The sequence below is a fragment of the Trichosurus vulpecula genome, chromosome 5 (genome assembly GCF_011100635.1).
Source record: "Trichosurus vulpecula isolate mTriVul1 chromosome 5, mTriVul1.pri, whole genome shotgun sequence".
Classification (NCBI taxonomy): domain Eukaryota; kingdom Metazoa; phylum Chordata; class Mammalia; order Diprotodontia; family Phalangeridae; genus Trichosurus; species Trichosurus vulpecula.
The window spans coordinates 269264840-269286656 of NC_050577.1; the positions used below are offsets into that span (position 1 = coordinate 269264840).

The 21817-nt window shown below is 42.1% G+C and overlaps 1 protein-coding gene across 1 annotated transcript; it reads right to left on the reverse strand.

Annotated features, from left to right (window-relative positions):
• Nucleotides 1-2977: 2977 nt before the first annotated feature.
• Nucleotides 2978-21035, reverse strand: NEUROD4 (neuronal differentiation 4). Its single transcript, XM_036762184.1, has 2 exons — nt 20669-21035; nt 2978-6719 (listed from the first exon to the last, which is right to left on the reverse strand). Exon 2 carries the CDS (start codon nt 6708-6710, stop codon nt 5706-5708), a length of 1005 nt encoding a protein of 334 aa, XP_036618079.1. The 5' UTR covers nt 6711-6719; nt 20669-21035; the 3' UTR covers nt 2978-5705.
• Between the last annotated feature and the right edge of the window lie 782 nt (nt 21036-21817).

A 21817-nucleotide genomic window follows, 5' to 3' on the forward strand; every position in this document is an offset into this window, starting at 1 on the left:
TAAAAATTGGAAAAATGGGAAAAATAAAATATTATTTTAAAAAAGATAACTTTCATTATGGTTGCTTTCTTCTATAATCCTATTTTGTTTTAAGCATTTTAAACATCATTTTGAGAAGGCATCCATAGTCTTGCCAGACTTCCAAATTAGATTAAATGGCTTGAATTTCTAGGATTCATAGTGTTTTTTTTTCTCTAGAGCTGGTTGGTTGACATGCTGGGGTAAGACACTGTCAGTTAGTTCATTAGACAGTGACTTGCTCTGCAACCTCAAAGAATTTCTGACACTTTCTAGTTCTTTAATTTCTCCAACTGTCATCCATGCTTTCCCTCTCTCTCTCTAATACCATCTAACAAATATGGTAAGAATTCTTTTTTAAAGTGAGGGAGGGGAGTGTTGAGAGAGAAGAGTTTTAGATAATGATAATATGTGATTTTTATGTAGGGATTTAAGGTTTACAAAGAACTGTCCCTACATTTTTGTATTTGAGTCTTATAACAATCCTGGGAGATAGTAAGAATAGCTAACAATTGCTAGCCTTTTTATTACACTTTAAGATTTGCAAAGCAATTGTATGTATGTTATCTCACTTGATACCCACAATAATTTCATGAAGTAGGTGCTATTGTTAATCCCATTCCCAGAATCAAGGCACTGAATGCTAAGCACTCAGCCTATGGTCAGGAAGACCAGAGTCCAAATCCAACCTCAAACACTTACTAGCTATATGACCTGGGGCAAGACACTTAATATGTGTGCCTCAGTTTCCTCAACTGTAAAATATGAATGATAATACTGCTTACCTCCCAGTGTTGTTTTGAGGATCAAATGAAATCATATTTGTAAAGTTCTTGGCACATATGGTAAGTGATTAAAAATTCATATTTCCTTCCATCTTACAGGTGAGGAAACTGAAGCTGGGAGAAGATATAAATGACTTGCCCATGGTCACACAGCTAACAAGTGTCTGAGTCAGGATTCAAACTCAGCTCTTCTTGACTTGAAGTTAGATCCCCAATCCACGGCCCCAAAGGTCGACACAATTAGTATTGATATTATGAATGTAGGATATATGTGTATGGTGTGTATGTATATAAATGCATGTATGTATGTATATATGTATGTATATCATGTATGTATATGTATATATCTATGTGTATATATATGTATGTATGTGTATAGATAGGGATATAGATATAAAGAGAGAGGAGAAAGAGAGATGTGTGTGTGTGTGTGTGTATACATATATATAGGGTCGGTGTAAGACTTCTATTATTTATGACTCTTCACTTGTTAAATGACTTTTCCAAATAGGAAATTGTGAACCCACAAGGTAACACCTGTGAACAAATTTGGAGTCCTTTGAAGGGAAAGTACCCCAGGAATCCAAGGACTCTTCATCTGAATCTAGCCTACAGAGTCAAAAATTTAGATCCCACCATCTTCCTAACAAAAGTGGAACTGGCTGCCTCCAGTTGAGGGGAGGTAAGGGTAGGAGGCTCTCCTTCATGGCTGCTCTTCAATCAGTAGGTGGAAGACCACTTGTTGGGGATGTTATATGCAGCATTTCTCCAGTACAATTCAGCTATGGGTTGGACTGGGCAATTGATGAGTTCCTTCCCAACCTTGAATTCTGTGATTTGCTTGAGTAAATGAATTTATGAGACCAGGGATTCTAGTTCAAGGAAGCTGAGAATTGGGTGTGTCTTGTCCCATGTTTGATTTGGGAGTAGAAGAATAGGACTGGGCCATCCTCAGGGAATAATAGTTTAATACCCTATCCATGGTGGGATTTGGGGAGACAAGGAAGTCACAACTCCAATCGCCACCAAATTTTCCCTGAAATTCTCCCATTAGAGATTCATTCCTTTGAGCCAAAGATTTCCTTCTCTAGGCTTCTCTCCTTTAAAATGTAAATCTTCAGAGAAATAATGCATTAAGTCCCTAACACTAGTGTAAAAAGGTTTGTGATCTACTCCACCTCCAGAGCTCATGATGAACTCACTCATCGTAAGCCAAGTTAATGTCAAGAGAGTCTGGACTAAGTGAGAAATTTGCTCATTGAATGAAGCAAGAACTAAAAAAAAAAAAAGACATCTTCAACAGAAGAGGTCTTTGGACTTGGGGAAGGTAAGGAGCAGCAGCAACATTTAAACTAAATCTTGCTGACTTCACTATTTTCCACAGAGTCAACTAGCCCTATTTAGTTAATTACTAGTCATTAATTGGTACTGTCTAGGATCCTAGGAGATGGGTGAGCCTCCTTAGGCAGGAGAATACATTCAACTGTAAGATTCTCTAGATCCAATCAACTCATGAAGGTAGAAAGATATGAGCACTGTGAAATGTATTTCTGAGCTCCTGCTATGACAATTGGCCATACCAAGTAGGTCCCACCAAGTCTTTGTGTACCTCTGCTCCAGAGCACGTGAATCTACCTTGTCTGCATGGTTCTACCCCCTATTTTCTGCCCTGTGAATTCAGGAACATAGGAGATGGAAGGAAGGAAGGAAGGAAGGAAGGAAGGAAGGAAGGAAGGAAGGAAGGAAAGAAGGAAGGAAGGAAGCAAGCAAGGAAGGAAGGACAGAAGGAAGGATGGAAAGAAAGAAGGAAGAAAGGAGGGAAGGAAGAAAGGAGGGAAGGAAGGAAGGAAGGAAGGAAGGAAGGAAGGAAGGAAGGAGGGAAGAAAGGAAGGAAGGAAGGAAGGAAGGAAGGAAGGAAGGAAGGGAGGGAGGGAGGGAAGGAAGGGAGGAAAGGAAGGAAGGGAGGGAGGGAGGGAAGGAAGGGAGGGAGGGAGGGAAGGAGGGATGGAAGAAGAAAGGGAGAGAGGGAGAAAGGGAAGGAAGGAGAGAGGGAGGGAGGAAGGAAGGGATGAAGGGAGGAAGCAATGGATAAAGGTAAGAGAGGGATGGAGGTAAGGGAGGGAGAGAAAGAAAGAAGGGAAGAAGCAAGATTCACAAAGAGACAAACCACATTTAACAAGATTCACACCTTTATTCATATTATCAAAGGGGTCAAACATTGGCTTTTGATATCCAGCAGGACTCTTCAAAAGAGTAAGATATCTCTCATGGGCCTTGTGACAGGGTCCATCTATATTCTACGACATTCTCCAAATCCCAATTTTCTACAAAATCCCTGTGCAGAATCAGCAGGCAGAGGACCCTGGTCCTGGCCCACTAGCACATGAAAACAGATTCCAAAAATATATCTGGCTCTTCTTAGTAGGAAAACACGAGAAAACAATTAGCTTGCATAGCCATTCATGTTATTGCTGCTTTGTATAAAATACCTTGGGGTGGGAAATTTGGCATTACCTGATGACCCCTCCCCCCCAAACCGGGATCACCCTACTAAGGTCATGAGCCATCTTCCAGCTAATGTCCCACCTACTCTATTGACTGGCACTGAATGTCACACCTGCAGAATCTGAAAAATGGGCACAAGAGGAAGGGGAGTAATAAATTAAATAAATAATATCTAATAAATATCCAGAACATTACACATTACATATAACCCTAAACACAAATGCAGCCAACCTTTCAGAGCAATATTTATATACTCGTCTGGGACAAGGAAAAAAGACAATGGTGGACATGACAGTGGTCTTCAAATATCTGAAGGACTGTTATATGGAAGTGAAATTAAACTTGTTCTACCTGAATGCCAAGAGCAGAATAAGAAGCAATGGATGAAGGGTACAAGGATACAGATTTTGAATCAATATAAGGAAAATATTCTAGCAAATAAATATTACCCCAAATGGCATAGACTGTCACGGGAAGTCATGAGTTTTTAATCACTCGAGGCCTTCGAGCGAACATTTTTAGGGTGTTATAATCAGGATTCACATTTTGGCTATGGATTGGAAAAATGGCCTCTGAGGTCCATCCCTTCTAGTGCTGAGATGCACTCAGATTCTAGGTAGTCATCTATGACAAGCGGGGGCAACATATGCCACTCGCTTTACTTCTTCCCTTCTGGGCTAATAGAATGATGTTGGGCTGATCTTTTTCTGCAAGGCTGACTTAAAGGGTATTTGCAAACCCAGGGAATACATGAGGAACACATTCCACGTTTCACACAAAGCTGAAAGAAAATAACTTAGGCTTGCAAGGAAATAAGTAAATGAGAGAAACAGGTAAGGTACATATACTTCAGCAGGTGTTTTTCTTTTTTATAATATGGCCTTTGGGAAACAGAATGCACATCAGTCTGACCCCACTCTCACACACTGGTCTGGTTGGTGAGCAGGGTCCTCCTCTCTCGTGATGGTTGCTGGCTGGTGTGTGTTGGTGCTCCACGCTTTCTAAAAGGTTACCACCTCCACACCATGGAACTCTAGTTCTGAAGACAGTATATCTGGCCCTTGGTAGCTTGTATTGGGCTAGTAAAGAAATTCTCCTCGGTTCTTGGGTCTTGAGAGAAAGGCCATTTCAGATGGACTAATAAATATGAAGATGACAAGGAATTGTGGGGGAACAGGAGAGTAAACTGTTCACAGGAAGGTATGAAGTAAAGCTTCAGGATAGAAGGACCCATTGACTGGTCCTAATTTCACTCTAATTCTACCATCCAAGTTGTAAGTCAGCATATGCATAAGCATGATCCTCACATCATTTTATTCTGTTCAGGAAATTTAAAATAGTGTGGAGTAGAATGGAGTTGGATGGAGAGGCAGTGGCAAGTATTTTCCACAGGAAAACACATGTGGGGCACCTAGGAAATGAGATGGCTGGGGGGACTAATGTCAGTGGTTTCAATATGGTTTACTTAAGTCAAATGAAATGCACTTTCCCTTGGAGAATTCAATGATCTGTCAGCACATCATGAAGAGAGCTAACAGGCAGGAAACCTGTAGTGGGAAAGAGGGTTGATGGTGGCTATTTAATTGCTCCCATCAGGATGCTTTGTTGGTTCCTAACTCCCTCAGATCTCTACAGATATCTCAAGGGAGGGAGGGTGACTTCATTAGGTCCTCTTTGTCCAAGGATGATCTCAGAATTCTTTATTTCAGCTCCAGTGATGAAAGAAAAGTGCTGACTTGCCAATTGGCATGGGAATGCCACTCCTGGACCGCCAACTCCTGGAACTGAAATGTTCAGATTGTAGTCCTCCTTATAATCAGAGTCAGGTCATGAGAGAATCGCACCACACCCCCACACCCCCCACATACACGCTGCCCTTCCAGCTTCTCCAGGAAGGCAGACAATATGAGACTCCTGCCTATCACAAATTTCCTCGAAGACTTCTAAGAAAGGAAACATTTGTGAGGTTTATGTCCAAACCAAGACTTTAATAATCAGAAGCAACTTCTGTCATGCCAAATTGGTGGCTTCCTTTGGTTATTCCACTCATGATCTTAATTTATTTTGTTTTATTGCTTGTCTTGTCCTGGGTACAGTAATTTTGCAGAGATTTCCTATCAAATCCTGAGGAGAAAAGCACACAGAGCCTTCTACTATCAGCTACAAGTTAAATCAGTAAATCAACACACTGTCAAGAATTGATGGAAATGGATGATTAAGAAAAATGTCTTAGAGAATAGATATGCCCCAAAGAATTAGGACCATGTATTACATGGTCTAAGTTACTGAAAGATGACAACTTTGAAGCTAATGAATCTCCCGTGAGCACAAAGAAATATTGCCAGATCATACCTAGCCTTTTCCAAGGTTGGGAGTGCTGGGGCATATGCCATATGATTAATCATTGAAGATGGCATTGAGTTGAGCCCCAACTCCATGATGTGGGTAGGGGTCATAGGACATGTCGATGGGAATCTCATATCGGGGAGTAGCTGTCTGAAAATGAGCTGAGTGCCCGTGTCCCCCACTCAGACTTACTGTGGGGTAGTGAGGCATGAAGCTATATGATTTATCTAGGTCTGGAGATCCATCTTGCTTTAAGGAGAAGTTGCCACTAATGCTTAGGGGAGGAGTAAGGGGACCTTCATAGGGTGGGGTGGTACAGTCAGGTGGGTGACCACCAAAAGATGATTCACCCAAACCCTTGAATGTAGGTGGCTTAAGGTGGAGAAGCTGCGTTTCCATGTGGCCATAGGGTGGGCTGGGGAGCCCTGGAGACTGATAGCTGAAATTGTGACTGGGGATGGTGGAATCATGAATAGCGGCCTTCTCCTCACGCTTCTCTAGGAAGAGAGACTGTGGCCCCAGCTGGAGGCATCCGGCTACCAGGTTACTTGTAGGCTGGGAGAGCCCTTTACAAAGCATGTCCACAAAACCCTTCCCTTCAGGTGTCTGGCCAGTCTCCAACACCTCAGACAATGCCCAAATGTAGTTTCTGGCCAGTCTCAGTGTCTCAATCTTGGAGAGCTTTTGGGTTTTGGAGTAGCACGGCATGACTCTCCTCAGGTTATCCAAAGCATCATTCAAGCCGTGCATCCGAGTCCTCTCCCTGGCATTAGCTTTCACCCTTCGGGCCCTGAATCTTTCCAGTCGTGCTTTGGTCATCTTCTTCTTCTTTGGACCCCTCCTCTTGGGCTTCTCCCCATTTTCCTCCTCTTCTTCCTCCTCCTCTTCCTCTTCGATGCTGTCATGCTCTTCAGCCAAGCCACTCAGCATCCTATAGCTGTCTTGTCTTTCATTCTCCTCCTTTATCTCATCCTGGGTGTTCAGGGCTTTGTCCATCCAGGATGGGGTGCTGGCCAGTTCCACCATCTCTTTAGGTTTCACATATGTTTTGGCCATCTCTAGACTCTGAAACAAAGGGAAGAGTGAGAATTAATATCTGGCTTACCAATTTATTGCTCTAAATCTAAACTTTTTACAAGATAATGGGATTGTCAAAGGATGGGCACAAAAACATTAGAAAGGGCATCTTGTCCCTCTACCTGCCCCAAGAAAAGACTGTACCCAGCCCTCAACAGACAAGAATTTCACTCGTTCACAAGAACCTCCAGAAAGGGATTTTTCAATTTCCCTTAGTCATCCATCCCACTAATTTAGCTCCTTTATTGCCAAGAGAGCCTTTCTTATCTTTTAAAAAGCTTGGGCAGGGGCAGCTAGGTGGCACAGTGAATAGAGCACTGGCCCTGGAGTCAGGAGGACATGAGTTCAAATCCAGCTTCAGACACTTGACACACTTACTAGCTGTGTGACCTTAGGCAAATCACTTAACCCCAATTATCTTGCCTTACCCCCCTCTAAAAATAAAAATAAAATAAAAAGCCTGGGCAAGTAAGATGATCCATGGAAACATTAGCCCTGGGTTAGAGTCCTAGCTGTGCTGTTTGTGACATAGGCACATTACTTATTTCCCATGATCCTTAGTTTTTTCAACTTCAAAATCAGTATAAAAATAATAAAATAATATAACACTTGAAGGTTTGAGAAGTGTTTTATATGTATTATCTCATTTGATGCAACAATCCTGTGAAGTAGGTGCTGCTATTACGTCCATTTAATAAATGAAGAAACTAAGGCTCAGAGACGTTAAGTGACTTGCTTAGTGTCTCACAGACACTAGGTGTCTCAGGTAAGATTTGAAACCAGTTCTTCCTGAAGGAGAGGACATTTCTCTCCCTACTGACATGCTACAGTATTGGCCTTAGCCACATCATGATCCAAGTGGACAGAGGGTAGATTGGAGGAGCTCTGTAACCTGTAGGTCTCTCAGACTTCTTCCTCTTCACTTCCTTTCCACATTTTAAATCTAGTGACACTGACCTCTTGTTTTTCCTTGTTTAAGACATTCCATCCCCCAGTTCCATGCATTTTCACTCCCTCCTCTCCTTCCTCATCTCCTCTGTCTGGATGCTTCCTTTAAATCTCAGCTAAAATTCCCACATTTTGCAACAAGTCTTTTCCTTTTTTCCCCATTCAGTGCCCCACAATGCTAGTGCTTTTTTCCTGAGAGAATTTCCAGTGTATCCTGAGTGCATCTTGCTGTATAAGTTGTTTGCATTAGATTTTGAGATCTTGCATGGCACGGGCTGTCTTTACTTGTCTTTGTATTTGTTGTTCAGTCACTTCCCACTCTCCCTGACCCCATCTGGGGTTTTCTAAGGTGCTAGAGCGGTTTGCTATTTCCTCCTCCAGCTCATTTTACATATGAGGAAACAGAGGCAAACAGGGTGAAGTGACTTGCCCAGGGTCACACAACTAATAAATGCCTGAGGCAGGATTTGACCTTAGGTCTTCCTGATTCCAGACCGAGCACTCCATCCACTGTTCCACCTAGCTGTCTCTTTCTCTGTATACTCAATGCTTAGCACAATGTCTCTAATAAGTACTCCTTGATGTGACTCTAAATCTACTATTCTACCTTCTTGCTACCGTATAATAATAACAACTGCCCTAGCTACTTTTAGCAGCAGCTAAATAACATGGTGGATAGGGTGCCAGGCCTAGAATCAGGAAGACCTGAGTACAAATCCACCTTCAAACACTAGTTTTGTGACCCTGGGTAAGTCACTTAACCTCTGTCTGCCTCAGTTGTCTTTGACTGCAAACGGGTATAATAAAAGTACCTACCTCACAGGGTCAGTGTAAGGATCAAATGACACAATGTTTATAAAGCACTTACAGTGCCTAGAAGACAGTGGGCACTTAATAAATGCTTAATCTCTACCCCCTTCCCTCCCCTTCTGTACCTCACTGGGTTCTTTGCTGACCAAATTAGGTAATGGAAGTGAGGTTCTCTATTAAATATAAAATGAATTACAAACATAAATTGTTATTCCCATTAAAGATATGGACTGGGACATGACATTTTAATGGTCTAAGAACTCCCAAGTGAGGAAACTCTATCAATGCAGGTCAGCACCTCCTTTGCAACTTATTGTCTTAGAGAGCTGATTAATGCTTTTGGGGATGAAGTGTCACACAGTTCAGGGTCACACAGTCACTTATGAGTCAAAGGCAGCATTTGAACTCAAGTCTTCGTCACTTTAAGGCCAGCTTTCTTACTATACTGCTTTTGCTTATATTATTCTTCAGTCTGAAGCCTCTTTGTTCTCCTGACCCCCCTCCAGAAGGTCCTCCAGAAGTGAGCAGCCTCACTTAACCACTGGTCTAACAGAAATGATTATTGATTAGCTTACGGAAGTGGTAAGTTGCAAACCAGTCATGAAACTAACAGAAAAAAAGCCTGATGGCTTGAGCTGCGGTTTTCTGTCTGACCTAAAGGAACCTAAGTTGTGTTGGAGATCAGTGCAGGAATCACAAGAGTGTGGTCTCCCAAATAAAGAGTTCTGATGAGTTTCACTTAGTCTGTTCCTGGGAAAAGACAATTGGGAACATTGTCTGGGAAATTACCTCCTCTTTCCTCTTGCTTCACCATCCCCTTCTTCTCTTGACTTAAGAAAGAAGAGAACATGTAAGCTTCTTCATCATTGAAGCTAAAACCAGGGAATTCTGGGACTTTAGCTGTTTTGTTTCCCCTAATACACACACACACACACACACACACACACACACAAACACACACACACACACACACACACATTCACGCACACATTATATTTTTGTATTTTTGCCCTAGGTACCTGGTAATCAAAGCTTTTTTTCCTCCCTGTAACCTCATTTACCTCCTATGAATAATTAATGTCACCGAGCTGCAAAAACAGCCTAGGTTTCATGTTAATCAGCACGGAAATCATGTCAGCTTGACTTACTCATTTAATAAGAGTTCCTGGGTAAGCAGCTTTATTGAAAACACACGTTGGAACCTATTGATCAACTGGCTGCCCAGCTCTAGTCAGAAAATCCCATGTTTAATATGGATGATGGACCTGGTTTGCTGAGCTGCACTGTTAACTCTAGCAGATATCCAGGGAGAAGGTAAAAGCCCTAATTAACTTTCTGTTAAAGTAACATGGACCTCTCAAAGGCAACGTCATCTCTGGAGCCAAAAAGGACTTTGTATGGCAGGGAAAGGATGCCATGCTCCCTCTCGACACAGATGTTGGGAAAGATAAAAAGACCCATTGATTATGGAAGGTGCAGAAAGGAAGAGCTGGGTCAATGGTCCCAGGTATCACCTTCACAGGACCTCTTTGTAGTCAACATTTTATGTCTTCTTAATCTTTCTCTACCTAGCTTCCTCTTTTGTCTTCTCTAATTCATCCTCCTCATTGAAGGCTTCACAAAGATACCAAGAGGAGAGAAGGGAGAAATTGTGGGAGATAAGAACCCTCCTTTGCTTTGGTTCTCCTCCTCCCACCAAAATGCTTCAGCTCTGAGTTACCTTTCTTTCCCTCCCTTCCTTCCCTGACACCAGCACCCTAGCTATGCACTGGGATCATTAGGACAGGAATGCTGTACTCTCTTTCCCCTTTAGAATATAAGCCCCTTGAAGACAGAGACAGTCTTTCTTTCTGCTTACATTTGCATTTCCAGTGCTTAGAACAGTGCCTGGCGTATTTATCAACTTTCAATAACTACTTGTTTGCTAACTTTCTTTTCCAGAGTTATTTAGAGATAGTCTGTCAACAAGCTGTGACTATAACCTTTCTCTAATATTATCTTTGGGCATAGCCAGAAGGCCATCTCACTGGGCTATAGCAAAGAGAAATGGGTGGAAGATAGAAGAAAGGGAAACCTTTTGGTTCTTCAGCCAGGCCCTCTTCCAACAGTCTAGACAAGGGGCCAATAGCACCTTAGGAACACATTTTTCATTGTTCTGTCTTCAGTAGTGTCCGACTCTTCATGGCCCCCCAGCCTATATCCATGGGACAAAGATATTGGAGTGGTTTGTCATTTCCTTCCCCAGGTGACCCAGAGGATTCTTTTGTCAGGCAAACAGAAATTAAGTGACTTGCCCAAGGTCACACAGCTAGGAAGTGTCTAAGTCTAGATTTGAACTCAGGTCTTCCTGACTCCAAGCCCAGTGCTCTACCCACTGAGACATCAGCTGTATATTGGCAACACAGGGCCACTGTAAAGTACCATGGTATTTTAGTGATATGCATTCTGGGCCCCCAAATGGCTCCAGAGGGCATCCCAAAGGGCCAGACTAAGAGAACCAATGACCCCATTCCTCTCCTGGCCAGAAGGGATTGCTTTCAAGTCTACAGAGAAAGTTCACATCCTCATTATGCCTCACCTGGACTATCTTCAAAGAGCTCTAATTATTATGCCTAGTCTCTCTCCTTTCTAATCTGTCCTTCATACAGCTGCCAGCACAATTTTTCCTAATACATGAATCTGACATCATTTCCCTACCAAAAAAAAATATCCTCAGTGGTTCCCTCTTGTCTATAAAAGGAGGAAGAGGAAGAGGGAGAGGAGGAGACAAAGAGAAGAAACACTTACATAGAACTTTAAGATTTGTTAAGTGCTTTCTTCTTCTCTAATTTGATCCTGACAACAACCCTATGACATAGGTGTTACTATTATTCCCGTTTCATAGATAAAGAAACTGAGGCTGAGAAAGATTAAGTGACTTACCTAGGGTCACACAACCATTAAGTGCCTGAGGATAGCTTTACACTCAGTTCTTCCTGACTCCAACATCTTTTTCTACTTCACCATCTAGCTGCCTCTATAAAAATATAAACTACTGAATCTGGCACTCCAATCACTCTTCCCCCCACAACCTGGCTCCAGTGTACCTCTCTGCCCGATTTCATTCTAATCCCTTTCACTCAGTCCTTGCTCCGGGCAAATAGAAGTGCACCGTTCTCTGATCACCTTCTCTCTTCTGCCTCAATGCATCATAGCAGGCCTCCCCCTTCCCCCACCCATCCTCCCCCGCTGCCTTCAGAAATTCCCTTTGCAGTGCTGCTACACCTTTCCATGAAGCCTTTGCTCATTAGAAGGTATTGGTCTCTTCTCAACTTTTCTTAGAACATTTTATCTTGCCTTCTCTTTTGCCACCATCCTATACTGCCTTGTATAACATTAACATATATTCGTCTTCTTCCCTCCAATAAGTTGCAACCTCCTGAAATAAGGGACCATTTTTGTTTTCATCTTTGTATGCCCAGGACATTGTTTTGCACAATAGCGGGGGCGTAATTAATGCTTGTAGAATTGGCAAAGAGAAAGTGGGTTTTTCCACATGACATTTGAGAAAAGTCTGTAGGGTTTTGTTTTTGTTTTTTAAACTTTTGGAGAAAGCACCAATGTCCTGAACCACTGGAAATTCTATCTAGTGAGATGGTATATTCTTAAGTGTTTGCTTCTCTTTAATTAATTAATTAACTAACTAATTGATTGATTGATTGATTGATTTTTACAGTCTCCTTACTGAGAAAACCAGTTTCCGGCTATTTTTTTTTTTTTGCTTATAACACTTCCTAAAGGAAGGTAGCATTTGTGGTGTAGAACAAAGATTCTTAACCTTTTTGTGCGTCCTGGACCCCTTCAGCAGCCAGTCTGGTGCCGCCTCTGGACTCCTTCACGGAATCATATTTTCAAATGCATAAAATAAGATACACAGGATTTACAAAGGAAACCAATTTTACTGAAATAGTTATCAAAGTATTTGTTTTTTAAAGTTCACAGACCCAAGTGAAACACCCCTTGGTGCGGTGATAAGAGTACTGCTCTAAAAATCAGTGGACTCTCACTAACTTGCTGGATTGATCTGGGCAAGTCCTTTAAACCTCTCTTGGTCCTTGTTTCCTCTTCTATAAAATGAGGAAACAAGACTAAATGGCTTTCCCAGCACTAAAGTTAGGACAGTTTTTTATTTCTTTGTTTGAGACTGGGTCTCCTCATCTCACCTGGCCTAGAAGTCTAGCACTGCCTGATCAACCTAGAAATTTTGACTTTCTTCCATTTTTCCAACCTGAACCCATTTTCAATCCTCCCTAGGCAGCCTCCACTTGGGGAACTGACCCTATTGGTGCCAGACTTATTTGGGGCGTCCAGTTGGCTTTAGCCCCACTGCAGCTCAGAACTCCGGAGCTCAGATGATTTGACCGACAAGCCTCGGCATCCTCAACAACAACGGATTACAGATGTACTGCCACATCCAGCTTAAACATGAGAGCAGCCTGTAAAGTGACTTACTCTCCAATCAAAGCGTCATCCTTCATGGCCTCTAAGTCCTTTCTAGCTCAAACATTCTGTGATCTCTGTGCCAGTGCATCTCTGGCTATACACACACACACACACACACACACACACACACATAATATATATACACACAGATACATACATATACATATATACACACATATAAAATATATACATAAATATATACATGCATACCTACACAGACACAGACACACACACACACACATATATTCCACGTGTCCCAACAATTGGGAAGATCCTGACTCGGGGTTATTTTGGTCTGATTCTTTTAAAAGCTGATGGTCAACTCTCTGAGGATACCTTCAGGACTATCCTCTTCCACTGCCTTTAGTGAACAAATATTACTGTTCCATATTCTATTCCACTAACCCAATAACGCTTTCATTTTTCTATGTGGTGATATTGGCCTCTGGGAATCTTAGGCTTCTCTTTCCATACTAACCAGAGGGTTTGGGACTTCCCTACGGTATTCCACGGTTGAAGTCTTCAGTCTAGTCACTGCTTTACCTTTAGGGCTCTAAAGAGGGAGACATAAGGACCTCCGCTCTCCCATTTCTATTCCTCTCTTCCCCACTTCCCCTCCCCCTTCCTCCCAAAAGAAACTGGTTTCACTCTGAGCTTTCTCTCCTCCAATCTTGGCTCAGGGCTATTTTGTTAATGAAGGTCTTGATCCAAGATGTAGGAAAGCTAGAGGAGAAAGATGAATCGTCTTAAATAGGACCTGGTACCTTCTTCTCCTAGCTACTGGTGTGCCCAAAGACAGAAGGATGCCTTTCTGTTGATTTTCATGATACCTATTAGTGGGAATAATGAATCCTCTGAAATGGCTACATTATTCAAATTAATATTTCCATTGTGTTGGAACCAATTACCATTTTGGTAATTACCATCACCAATTACCATTTGCGTAATTACAACTTCAAATAGTACAAATTCAAATTCATGGGATTTATTACCGGCACTAATTGGGATCTTCCCCCACATGTCACACAGTGCCTGGCACATGGGAGGTACTAAATAAATATTTATTAATTAACTGACATATTTAGTGGAAAGAATGCTGAAATAATAGCAACAACTACCACTTATATAGTGCCTACTAAATGCTAAGCTCTGAATTCAGGACAATCTTTGTCTTAGTTCTGACATTAGTTACATAACCATGGACAAGTCATTTAACCTCTTGGAGCTTCTGTTTCTTTATAAATTGGGGATAAAAAAAGACTTAGACTATCTACCTCACAGAATCAGCAACATGGGGACAAAGTATTTTGTAAGGGTGGAAATGCCATAGAAATAAGAGTTGCCACTGTTATCACTCCTCCTTACATCTCATTCCATTCTAGGATGAGCCATAACAATGGCTGGGGGGAGATTAGGAGCAGTGACCCAACAGGCATCATATCCTCGAGTGCCCCCTCCAGGTTTGTGTCACCCATGTAGTGGGTGCAAAGATCATCACCCAGTCACCCATGAGAACCCAGAATCACCATTCCCAAGCCAATGACCATCCTTATAGTCAACACTTTCTCAACTTTCTCAACTCTCCCCTCTAACTGGAAGGCTGGAGGGCAGGGCAGTAAACTCTCAAAGCCTTCCTTTACAGGACTCAGAACTTTCTTGGTAACTCTCCATTTTGCATTAGCAAGGAACTTCATGCCCTCATAGGTACAGTACACCCTAGTGCACCAACCCTACTTCCTTTGATTTCAGCTTTTTTGTGTGCATATTGTCTTCTCTCTCAACCCACCCCACCCCACCCCACCCCCATTAACTTGTAAGTTCATTGAGGACAGGGACTGTATTGTTTTTGGAGGGGGGAAGGCAGGGCAATTCGGGTTAAGTGACTTGCCCAAGGTCACACAGCTCATACGTGTGTCAAGTGTCTGAGGCCAGATTTGAACTCAGGTCCTCCTGACTCCAGGGCTGGTGCTCTACTCAGTGCGCCACCTAGCTGCCCCAAGGGACTGTATTTTTATTCGAGCCCTTAGCACAGTGCCAAGCACCTAGTAGGCACTCAATATTTTTAATTGAATTGAAAAATCTCTTCCATGCTTGCCTAAATCATTTCAATTTAATTTAATTAACCAACTTTTATCAAGCACCTGTTGTGTGCAAGACCGAGAGGCAGCAAAGAGTCTGCCTTGAATCCAAGAGGTTCAGAGTTCAAGTCCTGTCCTTGATACATTATGGCTGTGTGACCCTGGGAAAATAACTTAACCTATACATGATCTAGTAATTCTCTTCTAAGACTATAAATTGCCAAGAATGTAGTGATCTGCATCAGAAAAAAGACTTTCATCCTCAGGGAGTTCCTAAATCACAGGTCCATCCAGGAAGGAAGAAAGGAAACAAGTATTTATTAAGCATCTTCTAGTTCCAGGCACTGTGCTAAGCTCTTTATAAATATTTTAGATCCTCAAAACAACCCTTGGAGGTTACAGTCTGTTATTATTTTCATTTACAGTTGAGGAAACTGAGTTACTTTTCTAGAGTCACATAGCTAGTAAGTATCTAAATCTGGTTTTGAATCCAGGTCTTCCTGACTCCAGGCTCAATGCTACCTAAGTCTACCACATTAGGTGAATATAACAAAAGTTTTCCTCATGGACAGTTTATTGGGGGATATTCCACATCTATAAATAAGAAAATACAAGGAAGTTCAAAGAGAGGAAAAGCTCTAAAAACTGAGGGGAAGCATAGGCATTTTTACAGAAGAAGGAGTGGTTGAGTAGAGCTTTATAGGAAGATAAGGATTTTGGAAATCAGAGATGAAGAAGGAATGTATTCCAGGCATGAGAGACAGTGTGTCATTTCACATTTTGGGGTATAGCTAGCTCTTCATAGAATACATGAAGAAAAATATCTAATAATAAATATCATTAAGTTTTTATTATTTATTATTTTATATATATATATTTATTAATTAAATTATTAAATTATCTAATAATAAATATCATTAATATATAATGAAAATAAATGAATAATAAAGAAAAAACATTTAAAAGTCCCTACTATGTGCAAGGCACTGTATGATCATTCTAATTATTACAAACTTAAATAGACAGAGCTCCCTAAGGTTTACGAAGCGCTTTTCACTCAATCTGTAAAGCAAAGCAAAGTAAGTCATTTTCCACATTTGACAGAGGAAGAAATTAAGGTGAAGCCTAGCAAGTGGTAGAGGCCAGATTTGACACTGAGGGACAGAAGCTCGCCTAGCTTTTGGGTGTGTGTCCAGTGGGAGGCTAAGGTGGGGAGTGGGTCCTTCTCAGGCCAGCACATGTCGGGAATCAAAGGATTCATAGGATTTAGAACCGGAACGGCTCTTAGAGATAACTAGTCCCATGTCCTTGTTTCACCTGAGGAAAATAACATTTGGAAAGGCTAATTGGTTGACCCAAAGTCAAACAGGTAATAATCCTACTAGGCATAACCTCACCTCAACCTGCCCCACTCACCCACCCATCACACACACACACACACACACACACACACACACACACTCTTCTAACACCACGTCTAATATCCATTACATAAAGGCATCTGGGCATCAAGACAGAACATAATCACATTCAGAGAATAATATCATAGAATCATATGGTCAGAAGCAACCTTAGGGATTACCTAATCCGCCCTATGCCCAAATTATGAATCCAGTCTGAAACTGTTGAAAATATTCGTCTAATCTTTTCTTGAAGACCCCCAATAAGAAGTAACTTTTTACCTTCCAAGGAAGACTGCTCCACTTTGGGATAGCTATATTTGTTAGGAAGACTTTTAAATGTATTGTTATATATCTTTATTGTATCTTAACATCCGCTGGTTCTCTGTCTGCCCTCTGGAGACAAATAAAACAAGTCTAATCTCCCTTCCATATGGTAACCCTTTAAATATTTGAAGAGAAGTGCCGTGTTTCCCCTGATTTCATGCCCCTCATCATCTGGGTCATCGTCCTCTGGATGTGCTCCAATTTTTCACCATCTTTCTTGAAATATGGCTCCTAGAACTGGAGGTAACACTCTATATGTGGCCTGGTCAGAGTAGAATATAGTGGGACGCCTTAGTCATCCTCTGTAAACATTATGCTGAGCTTAGAGGACACATGGGTTTGAACATCTTCTTCAGTCTCATTAGTTGTATGACCATGGCCAAGTCTCTTCATCTCTTGAGTTCACCCACCTCACAGGGTGGTTGGTTGTAAGGAAAATGCTTTTTAAACTTTAAATCACTGTGTGCCTTTGACTTATTACTATTATTACTACAGCATCACAGATGGAGAGTTGGAAGGGACCTCAGGTCACCTCATCCAACCTAGACCTGGAAAGTCATCTTTTCTACAGCATCCAAGATGAAAAGGGACCACCCCATCTTCTGCTCAAAGACCCCCGTGGCTAGATAACCCTTTTCCTTTTCTAGTGGGGCCATCTCAGTTTTGGACAACTCCAATTGTTGGAAGGCTTTTCCTTAAATCAAGCTGAAACTACACCCTCTGCCATTTCCACCCATTACTTCTAGTCTGCACCTTTGAGCTAAGAAGGTCTCCATCTAATTATATGGATATATATACAAGTGTATATGTATACACAGATGGACAGATAGACAGATAGATAGATATACACATCCACATGTGTATAGGTATATGTTTATATGCACATGTATTGTGTTATACATAGATTATACATACATGCACACATCTGTAATATGTGTGCGTGTATATGAACATACCTATATACACATATATTATGTGCACACACGTAAATATATATATATATGAACATATATACATACACACACTCCAGTGAACACTAGAGTCAAGATTCAAACTCACATCTCCTAAATAATAACTAAGATTTATGTAGAACTTACTATGTGCCCAGCATTGTGCTAAACACTGTATAATTATTATCCCATTTGATCTTCATAATGACCCTGAGAAGTAGGTACTATTATTATACTCATTTTAGAAATGAGGAAATTGAGACGGAGGTTGAAGGACTTACCCAGGGTCACCCAGCTAGTAAGCATCTGGGGTCAAATTTAAACACAGGTCTTCCTGACTCCAGGCCCAGCAAGTTATATGCTGCACCACCTAGCTGACTATAAGTCCAGGACAATTTTCCTAGTAGACAAAAAGTTGTGCTCTCCTTATAAGTTTGTATCTTTCTATCACAGAAAGAAAAAGAAAGGAGATTTTAAATAGGAATGAATTTTTTACTCATCACTAAAGGTAAGAAGATTGCAATCATCATCAGAATCCCAGGAAAGAAATTTTGATTTGGCCAAGGCCAAAGATCTGAATCCCAAGCATTTACATTATTCATGGGGTGGGGGTGGGGGGGAGAGAAGTGAGAAGATTGGCCAAGGGGAAGCAAATCTTGTATGACTTTTGTTGTCTTAGGAGCTGAATCAACTTTCGCACATCTATTCGTTCTCTCATTCTTAGATTCTAGACATTAAGTAAACTCATTTTCCTTACTGAAAAAGCAAATCTCAGGGAAGTGAAGTGACTTTTGGAGTCATGCGGTCAATCCATAGGCCTGTATGAGTATCAAAATCACTTCCTATTGTGATACAAAAGGGGTAATGTCTGAGGAGCTCAGAGTGCTGCAGACTGGATTACGTTGTCTAAAGATCTGTGGATTCTTGGGCAAGTCAAGTAGTTGGACTAGATAGTGATGATGATGACAATGGTAACAGGAATGAGGAGAAGGAAGATGAACATAACTTACCTATGTATTTAAAGTTAACCATCCTGCAAGCTTGGTTGCATAAGTATCGTTATCTCAGTAGCAGAACTGATATTTTAAAACAGATCTTCTGACTCCATTTTGGGTGTTCTTCTAGCTTTAAGATTCAGCGATTCTATATGGTAATCATTTTGACTTCTTCCTCTCATCCCATATCCAACCATAATGAACACATACACACACATACACACACACACACTTGCTTCAGTCCCACTGGGGCTTCCTTCATCTTTCATACCATCAGAGTGTTCTAGAAATTTTTTCCAAGAGAAATGCCAATTGTCTTTCCAACTCCAAAAAGGACTTTAATAAAGACAACATACTAGCCCTAAGCCTGGAGATGCCGTAGATCATTTCTTGGTTTTGGTGATGGGTTGGGCTAATAATGGTGATGCAAAAGAAACATCTGAAGTTGTCCATTTCCCCTTCCATGTTCCATTTGCTCCAGCCTGGGAATGGGATACCCCACCGCCAAGGAAATTTAGTCTTCAACAAACAGACAGAACAATGACTTTTTGTTCCCTAAATCCTTTCTCTCTCCTCCACCTCACAACCACACCTTTGCCTAGTCCTATAAGTACGTGAACATTTGCCCACAGGAAAAGCATAATCAAAAAAAAGTCCTGGAAAGGAGGTTTATTCTCTGCTATTAACTTTCCAGTTGTACTGGAAAATGCCTAAGACTCTTCCGGACTTAGTTTCCCAAGGTGTGAAATAATAATGCCTCACACTCACAAAGTACTTTCAGGTTCATAAATCATCTCATTCATAGTCTCATTCCATCTTCACAAGAGTCTTGTAAAGTAGAAAGTGAAAATATCATTATTCCCATTTTAACAAAAGAGGGAAAAGAGCCTCAAATAAGGGTTTGTCTGCAGCTACACTAGTGGGAAGAGCCAAGGGTTTAATCCAGGTATTCTGCTTCCAAATCTAGTGCTTTTCCCACCACCTCACAGAAATGAGCCCTAGCCCCATCTGCCTCCTGTGGATGCTGTGAGGTTGTATAATTATATCTGTGAGAGCACTGTGGAGGAAGGATTGATGAAGGAATCTGAGGAAATAAAGTTTACTAGGACTCCTGGCTTTGAGATGGAAAACTCTCCATTCCCCATCAGCACCGCCCCCCCTTCCCGCCCAGAACTCTAGATAGCCAAGGCAACTACAGAATGGTAGAAAAAGTCTCGGACTTGGGATCAAAAGATTTCAGTTAGGATTTCTGCTCTGCCACTCACTGCCTCTATGACCTTAGCCAAGTTCCTTCCCTTCCCTTCTTCTCGCCTCAGTTTCTTCCTCTGAAAAATGAGGACATTGGATTAGATGATCTCCGAGGTTCCTTTTAAGCTCTAACACTGTCATGAAGCTCCTGGTTGGCCACCTCCTTCCCTATTTAACATTGGGGGGGGAGGGAAGGAGGGAGGGAGGAAAGGAGGGAGGGAGGAAGGAAGGAAGGAAGGGAGGAAGGAAGAGAGGAAGGAAGGAAGGAAGGAAGGAAGGAAGGAAGGAAGGAAGGAAGGAAGGAAGGAAGGAAGGAAACAAGCATTTATTAATTACCTACAATGTACCAGGCACCATGCTAAGCACTTTACAAATTCGATCTCACCCGATCCTCACAACAACCTTGAAAGATAGATGCTATTATTATCCCCATTTTATATATGAGCTAACTGAGACAGAGAGAGATTAGGTGATTTGCCCAGGATCACCTAGCTAGTTAAGTGGCAGAGGCTGGACTTGAACTCTTCTTTCTGACTCCAGACCCGGTGCTCTATCCACCGTGCCACTTAGCTGCTTCATAGGACACACCCCCTTACTTCCAACTTCTCTCTTAGATCCGCACAGGTCTCCTATGTCCCTGGTGGGCAGGGGGAGGTTTTCCCCACAGATACTTTAGAACTTCCCTAGGTCCCACCTCACCTCTGTCTTCAAATAGCAGCCTGGCAGCTTCTGGAAGGTCACTTGGTCCCTTGAGCAGTCACAGGATCCAAGTTCCTCTAAGCATCCTTTCCGTGGTTACATCAATTGGCTTCAGCTCTTCATATCAACCCTTTGCTCCTGTGTCTTAGGGAGCCACCCCTCCTTCCCTGACTGTACCCTCTGCCCTGGTTTGGTTCTGCTGTCTCCTTCTCCCAGGTCCCGGTCCCGGTCCACAATCCCTTTGCCTGAGATCTGGCCTCTGTCTGCGCTAGTGGACTGGTTGGGTTTCAGAACCTTGCTGCCTTGGTTAGCTCCTCGGCATGGAATTTCAGGACCACTGCCTCTGGGCAGCTCCTTTTCTCTGGTCAGCTGCTCAGAGTGGCCGCAGTTTTGATTACTCCCCCCCTCCCTCTCCCCCACCCCCAGCACCCCTCCTCTCAGCCTGAGGTGATGGCCCTGCCTTCTGGCTGGCTGACTCCTCCTCTTACAGAGAGCACTGGCTGAGAAGCCTCCCCTCCTCTCCCCTCCCTTGCTCTAGCTCCTCCCGACAGGTCGCTGCTGGCCTTTCATGGGAGCAGGGGAGGGGGGAGAGCAGGGCAGGAGAAGAGTGAAGGCTTTCTTCCTTGGGATCCACCGGCAAAAATAGGGAAGGGAAATTTGGTGATGAAGACCCAGGAAGGTTCTAAGGGTGGGTAGAGCTGACTGTCCGAAGAAACTTTCCATGTTAGAGAATATAGTATCAGGGGCTTTAGGGAAATTACTTAACCCCTCTGGATTTTACTTTACTCATCTTTAAAACAGCAAGAGTGGTAACTGCACTGGTGCCTTCCTCATGGAGTTCTTGGAAGGACCAAATGAGTTAATGTATATAATATAAAAATGCTTTGTAAACCTGGAAGAGCTAAATAGGTGTATGCAACAATTTCCCCAACTGTGTCAACTAATGAAGACTATGGAAAATGAAGGTTTTAAATAATTACCACATTTATATAAAATAAACCACATTCCTCACAACAACTCTATAAAGTAGATGGTGATTCTGTCCATTTTATAGAAGAGAAAGTTAAGACTAAGAGCAGTCAACCTGTCCAGTGTCCTGGATTTAACTCCAGGGCTCCTGCTTCTAGCTCTAGTGATGTCACCATGATG